General features: G+C 40.9%; 2 protein-coding genes across 2 annotated transcripts in view; one reads left to right on the forward strand and one right to left on the reverse strand. All coding sequences in view use genetic code 11, as the record gives it.

Annotated features, from left to right (window-relative positions):
* The window catches only part of EGR_03020 (hypothetical protein), a gene marked incomplete at both ends in the record, with an annotated part of 10,773 nt that extends 7,918 nt beyond the window's left edge, over nucleotides 1–2,855 (reverse strand). Inside the window, one exon of the mRNA XM_024492269.1 lies at nucleotides 2,832–2,855. Within this exon, the coding sequence (XP_024353195.1) occupies nucleotides 2,832–2,855 (24 nt within the window). The remainder of the gene's footprint in view (nucleotides 1–2,831) is intronic.
* Nucleotides 2,856–3,843: 988 nt separating this feature from the next.
* EGR_03021 (hypothetical protein) overlaps nucleotides 3,844–8,213 on the forward strand; it is a gene marked incomplete at both ends in the record, with an annotated part of 5,799 nt that continues 1,429 nt past the window's right edge. Inside the window, 4 exons of the mRNA XM_024492270.1 lie at nucleotides 3,844–3,979; nucleotides 5,029–5,085; nucleotides 6,692–6,828; nucleotides 8,151–8,206. Of these exons, the coding sequence (XP_024353196.1) occupies nucleotides 3,844–3,979; nucleotides 5,029–5,085; nucleotides 6,692–6,828; nucleotides 8,151–8,206 (386 nt within the window). The remainder of the gene's footprint in view (nucleotides 3,980–5,028; nucleotides 5,086–6,691; nucleotides 6,829–8,150; nucleotides 8,207–8,213) is intronic.

Raw genomic sequence — 8,213 nt, forward strand, 5'->3', positions numbered from 1 at the left:
TACCTCTATCCGACTGATTAATTGGAGAATCATTAATAATTCCTATTTAGGAGGAAGCCACCAAGCTTGCAAATGACGTTGCAATTACTCAGACTGAACGGCTCACGAGCGTTGAGTTTAGGTGTAGTGTGCAACGAGTTGGTCTGCGTGCAAACATCGGCGGCAATGCGTAATGCCTGTCCAGATAGAACACAGAGGTAACATGTTTCTTAGTGAAAGGTTGCATTATCATAAACACCCACCCATTATCATAAACACCCACGTAAACGTAGGCCCACAGGCAGAAGTATAAGGAAAGCCTTAAGCGCAACCGGCAGCAAGGCAGACATGCACATCCTTTCACATTCAACACCTAATTGGAAATAATTGTAGAACAAGACAATAAAGGAATGCACAAGAACACAGACAAAGGAATGAGAGAACGAACGAATTTACCCGTTTTGATAGCAATATACTTTTATATGGAATTCACCTATCATGCAAGTGGTTTCTACAAAAAAGTGGATTGATCGAGGTAAAGGAAAAGTAGAAGCAAAAGAAAATGAGGGTAAAGGTTGAAAAGAATAAAATGGAGGGGAGTGGCAGGATGACACAGCTTTAACACCACCAACAGCCTAAATCAAATGCCTCCCTTTGTCGAAGTATCCACAACTTATCAAGCTCTCATCTGACGGAGTCATTTAGTTCCACCTTTTTCGTCTAATCGCGCACACTTCCCTTTAAGGTAGACGAGGTAACTTCCTCTGGATAGCAAAGGGACGTTACTGGTGCATTCCTCTTGCTCACCAGGCATATATGCGTGATGGCTATGATACTATTAATCATGGGGAGCTAGGAAAGACCTTAGGGCACAATTGCAAATACGAATGGATGGGAGGCCGGTGAATATAAAAAGTGACATTTGATGTACTTTTCCTTAAACAAGTCGACTGCGCAGTAATGCAGTTGCAATACTACGCAATGCTGGTGGCTTAAACTTTCTGCTTCATAGTTTAAGGTGGAGGAGACTTCTTTTCTAGCGTCACACTGGTGAGGCAGAATGCTTTTATGTGGATGGCTGAATTGTAGGAACTCGGTCTGAAGCAAAGTCATCACCATAGGCGAGTCATGTTTATGACAGTCGGAAGGTGCCTAACGCGACCATGTGAGTAAAATCGAAGGGGCAGAAATGTCGCACGTGGCAGTCGACCCTCGACAGGGAAGTAGAGTGATTACCTGCATACTCTTGCTCTTCCATTTAAAGAGTGTATTCTACGGAGTCAACTTTGGGATTCACACTCATAAAACGCATCAACTACATTCGCCACTTTTTGCGTCAAGATAACGCTAAAAAAACTCAGTCGTTGAGTAAATTTGCCTTATAACGGCCCAATATAGATTGCAGTCCCACTTATTTTGTTTGAACAAATTAGGAGAACTAATATGAATTCTGTGGCAAGAAGAGGCGAATCCAGTATTGATGTCGACACTGCTAATTCTCTAAATATTATTTACATGTAGAAATGTCACATTGATTAAAATGCTTAGGGAAGAGTAAGTGAGGTGAAATGAAGAAAATGAGGGTATTGAGAGCGGGCTGTATAAGGTAAGTCAGCGGGAAGCCTACCTTAATTTGGAATTGGAGCCCTTATTTTTGCATCTTGTTTGGTCGGATGCAATGAGGTGGAAAGCACAAGAATTCTCACTTAGCAGCAGTACGCAAATACGACTATGGTGGTTTGACGAATGAATTATTTAACCTGTTCAGGCACAAGTAGGTTTGGGTGATATGCATAATCAACTGTAGATCACCTTAGTGTACACGACAGCAAAATGCATTTTTGCATCGAGCTTTCTGGGATTGTGCTAGATCCCAGAGGAGTTGAGTCTATTGCTGCACGACGGCAGGGAGCACTGCAGCAAGTTACCGAGTTCCCTCTAACATGAGACATTCACTATCCCAATAGCATTGGTTAACTAGTATGGGAATGAAACACTATCAAATACTTTGCAACGACGTTGATCCGAAAGAAGATATCAATCAATAAACGCGCTAGCAAACACACAAACAAACAATCAAAAAATGAATGAATTAGTGAATGAGGAAGTGGGAGAGTGAGTGAACACTATCTAGTAGTTACGTTTGCTGGATGAAATTTTCAATATTCTTACGTGGAACGAAAACGTGTCGTTTAAAGGGTTGCAGGTACGTGGGCCTTTTGGCATGTCTTGACGTAACTGACGCATCAGCAGGTGAATCTCAAACACGTGATTTCATTTGTCACGAAGAAAGGGACAATCGACAAGCAATGGCGTCATTTGTTACTGACTAATGGAACGAAAGCTTTTACCAACCGAGGTGATTAAGCAATGCCTGATACAGTAGTCACTCCTCCACACGAGACTCCCATTTCGCCTTTCAAGTCCTCACAGATGATAACGGTGCAGATCTGCAAAACTCAATTCTGTTCGGAAGTTAGGTTGGCCTCACCACAATCGCCTGACTTAATGTAGGAAATCTGTTTTCGTAGACACCAACAGACATATCGACTGGCCTTCTTAAAAGTGGCTTTAATTAGGGTTAAGCCTTGGGCCTTCTTGAAGTTGTTTTTATTATACGTTAGACAGAAAACTGACGTAAGTGCAACACTGTCGGTGAGGCTACACCTCTTAACAGCACTGCTTATGGACTGGCAATATACCACGCTTAATGTTCGCCTGTCCGACCCAGGACAAGGTAGTAACAAAGCAGGTATCATTAGGATTGAGAGCTACATAAAGACCTCGCACATTGTCGCTCTTAGTGTTTAGTGAAATGTAGAGAAAGTTTAAATTCCTTGTATTCTACATACCTTGCGCTGCGTAACGTCTTCCATCTAGAGGAAGGGGCACAATGAGCGATAGCTAGGCATCATTGGCAATTGATCGTTGTAAGTTGGAATTAGAATGGCGAGTCACCTTAATTTCGGGTAAATGGTGTGATATGTGCAATAATCCAAATGCCTAAGCAGTAGGAGTATTTGTTATGCTTTATCAACCCGGAGGAGAGTAAAAGTGTCATTTAACTGCCATGTCTATAAACGAGGAGAAGGTGTCCTTCGTACTGGAAATGCTACGGATTGATGTGCTAAGGGTAAGAAATGACTAATGTAAGGAGCGAAAAGGGACAAGTTTCGCAAAATTCATTTTATTGCCATTTACGGAGATCGGTTCGAGAAGCAGGACTGTAAACATAATTTTGTCGTTTTATTCCGAACAAGTGTAAAGCGCAGTAGTTTGATGATAGGCGCTCTGTGTTGGCACTGTCAGAGGAAATGCCGAAGCATCAATCAACTGTGAATTCCCAGTAGTTTAGCACAACTACGTGGAGAAAAATGAATGAAAAGTGGCAAAGTTGTCCACCGAAGACGAGAGATTTGGGCTGAAATAATTGAGGCACTCATTTGTTGCCTTAATGAGACATTGTGAGATAGATGCAAAGTGAGGATAATCGGTCGATTGATGGGAGCTACAGTGATGCCGATTCAAAAGGTGTGTCAATGCGTCAATGATGGGGATCCAAAGGCATCATGATTGCAGTTGCTGACTGTGTTGCGTTTGCAAAACCTGAATTAAAGTGTGGAAGGACAGTTTTTGACAAGATCATTTCATTCTGTCGCTTCCTCACAGTCGGCCACCTCCAGCTAATTATGGGGGTCATAATGGCAAGAAGCTAACTCAGCATTACCAACTAGCTTGGTTTACTGCCTCATAATGGTAATGAGCCGCTTATAACTTCACACATTCCAGTGCGAATTATTTGTCTCGAAAGTATCATTTTGACAGACAACTTATATCCACTTTGTCACCTCTTTCTTCATTCCAATGCGACTTACTTGGGTTAATTCTAGAAGTGTAGATTTTAACGAAATATTAAAGCCAAGCGTAAATTCACTTCATTTTACTGCCATGAGTGGTGCTTTTGCTCTCCTGTTCATTCATCTTTCTCCCAATCCACTTAGTAAGGAAGGCAAGGCGATTATGAAGACTATTGGGGTTTACGATCCCGTGTCGACATGAGGGATACCCTGAATGCCCATTACCAAATGGGTTGAGACCAAATGCGCCAATTTGCAAGGAATTATCTCACACACTTGATCCAGTCTGAAGGCTGCAATAGTCAGGCAGTCACCTCTAAGCAAGAAGGCAGAATAGTGACATTCCGGATGTATGTAGGTATAATTAACAGTCTCTAAGGAGGCTTGAGCCTGTTAGAGAGGAGCATCGTTACAAGTGTATTTCTTGAATGCCACAGTGCCAGGATCAACTGTTCTTAGTCCCACTGAGGACAAAGTTCTTAAATGAGTCAAATCTGATTGTACAAGTAGGATCGTGAGTCTTCAAAGTCCATCGAGCCTTAAATCTCCAATTGCATAATCGGCCTTTGTAAGGTGGCTTCGATCATCTTTTAGGCTGTTTTTGTGCTGGATTAAAATATTTGTACTGTCTCCTTAAATCAACATTTAGTGAAACCGTTTTATGCGAGAAGAATTGAGAAGCTCCAAAGTATAGCTGTTTAATAGACTAGACTTATGTAGAATAGATTGTATGAGGACAAGCATTAAGACATGTTTGACGCTGGAAAAAGAAAAGGAGTGGGTGCAGATCGGCACAGTATGTTGTCTCAAGTTGCACGAAAGTGTGGGATATTTAAAACAGAGCTATTGTCAATACTACTCCTTTTTAGATCTGAAAACAAGTTGAATGTAAAAATCCCCTCCTATGTATAAAATGCACCCAATTTTGAATGAATATGTGTATTAAATTCCTTTCAAAATTCATATACTATTCGCTCACGGAGTCAGTAATCCGCGCATCACTGCCCTACCTCTGAAATGAAGTATTCTTGCTTTGTCAAGAGGCATTTATAACAATAACAGTTGAATCTAATCCATTGCTTTTGTTAACAGAACTGATGCTTTTGTGAGATGACTTAACTGGTTTATTTAGGGAGCGGTGTTTTTAGGACTAAACAAATTCAGCGAGTTTCTCAAACGTTTCCATTAAAAGACGAAGTCTACACGAATCAAGGTAGAAGACAAGTCTCAAAAGAATGGAGAGAAAAAGGTGAAAATTTGAAAACCAACCTTTAACTAGTGACTCGTAAATGTCCTCTTACTGGAACCACAGACCTAGTTCTCATTTCTAGCCGATGTGACCAGAGCGTGTTTCCTGGATAGAGTGAAGAGTGGATGTTGGGCTCATCTATATGTATAAAATAGACTTGTTTTACTCATTCCTCTGGCAGAAGAAATAGGCACGCCAATTTCAAGACTAATGTGTCGGCTCACTAAAGGAAGAAAGGTCAAGGACATGGATGTTGTGCTGAAGGCCTTCATAGGACCCGTCATCACACTGAGAGTATGGCAAAGTCAATGACAAGCGGGAACAGTATTAGCACAATACAGTCGATGGTGTTATAGAAGGGATTCAAAAAAGGCAAGGATCTTTTCTTTCACTAATCTCACATCGAAAGATACGTTTATGTAAGGAAATGAGGAGGTGATATTTTTTATTGTCACTTTCCACCCACTGACGCCACGACTGATCATTACCGGAACCTTTTGATGAGCGTGCTGTACTCTCACATCTCAGAACTTTGCTTCCTTTTCATGTTATAGCCTACTTCAAGTGATTCCTGAATCAATTTAAAAGGTGAGAAGAATTGAAATTTTCCTAAATTATATTCAAGCATTAAGTTAAAAATAAGAGAATTCTAATATCGTGGTGAAGTAAATGTGTTGCCCCACTTAACTAAACTTTTGTGTTGCACATTATGCAATAGAGTGAGAATTTCAAAAGTCTTGGCTAAAAATAACGCATGTTGTGAAGTAATTGCATTGAGACAAGCATTTTAAGCACGAATGATATCGACGAACGAAGTTGAGCGGATGCAGATTAACGTAGTGCATTACCCCAACTCGCACGAGCACGTAGAATGACCAATAAACTGTCACATAGTCGTGGGTAGTTATAGTTGCCAGCTTCTGCCTCATTTCCACTGCTCCATGCGAAGGACAACTAATTACGCGGAAAATAAATCATTTTAAATCTGGGCAGCGATCATCCTCGCGTGAGTGTAATGCAATAAACGGTGCTGAGAGTGCACTTTGCCTTGTAAAAGCGATCTCAGGTCTTCCCCACTTCCCGACATTTGCTTTCATCTTGTTCTACGTCAATGAAGGAATCAGAGCTGCAGGCGAAACCTCGTGTATTGCATTATTTTGGTAGAATCAGCCTTGTAGTCACTTAAACGCTAGCCATAGACAAGAAACTGAAGCATTTTATGGAATTCATCACGAAATCTCCGCCCACAAGTACTTTGGTGCAAAATGGGCTCAACATCATCCAAAGGATTTTCATGGCTAGACTGTAGTAAATGAAAGGTGAGTAATCTACGAAATACATCTCATGTGGATCTTACACTAACTTAAGGGGAATCCCCCATCCTCATGAACCCCAAATGAAGAGCCTTTAGGTAAAAAATCAGCCTAGATGAACAAAGTGAGGACAAGAAGTGAAGAGATTTAACAAAATTACTGCATAAAGCTGAATGAGCTCTTAAAATCATGCACGCACAAGCAGACACTTGTAGAATAAGCAAATCATTAAAAAAGACTAAAGTGCATAAGGACAGGCGCACAGAAGCCTTTTCTCTTCACAATTCATTCAGTCAATCAGTCAGCAAATAATGTCAATTGCATGGTGCATTTTATATTGCCCTCAAAGCAGATGAAGAACGAATTAATAGTATTTGAGCCTCTCATTCATATGCTAATACATAGTAGGTGGGTGGCACCCATGCTCCTAGTAACTGCCCTGAATTCAGCCTTATCTTTTCTCTGATGCAAACATAAACTGATTACCCTATCATCTACATTTAACAAGCCTGCGAGTTTCTGTTGACGCGTCAGCGTCAAGTTTCTCTTTTATGCCAGAAACAACAGAAATCTTCCCTCATTAAAAGCCTTCCTGAACATGATGCATCTGTCTACCCGTGATTTGCCACCGGAATTGACAAACTGTCCAAACTATTTCCTGATGGTTCTTTGGTCCTCCCTTGTGCCTTTGCCTTTTTGCTGCTATATAGCTTACGCCCTCCAGATGCTCCACAGCAAATTTCAGGGGTGACTGTAGCAAAAACAAAGCAGTTAAAATCGCTTCAGCTAAGTCTCGTGTGCGTTTTATGATTTGAGAAGTGAGAACACAATCAAGGGTAGTCTACTGATAAAACGACGCAACTTAATGGAATTATCAACCACCTATCCACCTGTCTCTCTCCCGCTAACCCACTTTCTTTCGTTTCCTACATTATAATGCATGCACACTAGCATTAGTGTACATTCATGCATCTTTATAGCTCAGTTTTACAAGCAGTCATTGCAGCAAGCTCTACCGAAATCCGCACAACTTTTTGAGTAGATACAACTAAATGACAATGAATAACAATGGATCGGGTATAGCCACTGAACCTTGAACAAATGCATCAGAATGGGCATTACACATTTCAACGGTGGACAACGTGAATAGCAGCAAGTAAATGTAAGATATTTGCTCTTTTGGAAGGAGGCGCATTTGGTAGGGTGCTTCGTGCATTAGTAGTCTAACGAAATTAGCGTCATGATGATCCCCACATTTACAATGGACAACCAATGTCACATACAAATCTCGTCACAGGGTAAGATGTGTTTATGAAGCATGTATCGGTGGTAACAAATTGTTTTGAGTGCTATCCTAATGGAAAAGTAAGAAATGTTTTGGCAAGAATTGATTACTCGGTTTCTCACTCAGACTTCTCTGCATAAGGCTAAGCGTTCGTGTCTGGAAAGCCGACAAACTTTAGGTGGATTCATGGCAGACGTAAACACAGTAATTTTGAAGGAGGAGGCTTCTGTACATATAGAATAAGCGTTGATACACAAGTGGGAATAAAGAAGGTGGCTGCAATATGCCACCAAAATGACCTAAACTCAAAAGTGAGGAAGGAAGTTGTTGTCTCGCTTGTTGTGCATGATTAGAGTAACAATTTACTCGACGTTAGTCACTCACCAGGGGAGGAGAAATAGCAAAAAAACAAAGTAACAGTTGCAAAAGGTATAAAAAAAAGCATTTAACTAAAATCGTGCAATTAGTTTCTTAGTGCAGGTAGTGCAGTTAAAGTGGCTTCAGCAGATGTTTTAAATGTAAGGTATGTC

The sequence above is a fragment of the Echinococcus granulosus genome (assembly GCF_000524195.1).
Source record: "Echinococcus granulosus chromosome Unknown EG_S00015, whole genome shotgun sequence".
In the NCBI taxonomy this organism is placed as follows: domain Eukaryota; kingdom Metazoa; phylum Platyhelminthes; class Cestoda; order Cyclophyllidea; family Taeniidae; genus Echinococcus; species Echinococcus granulosus.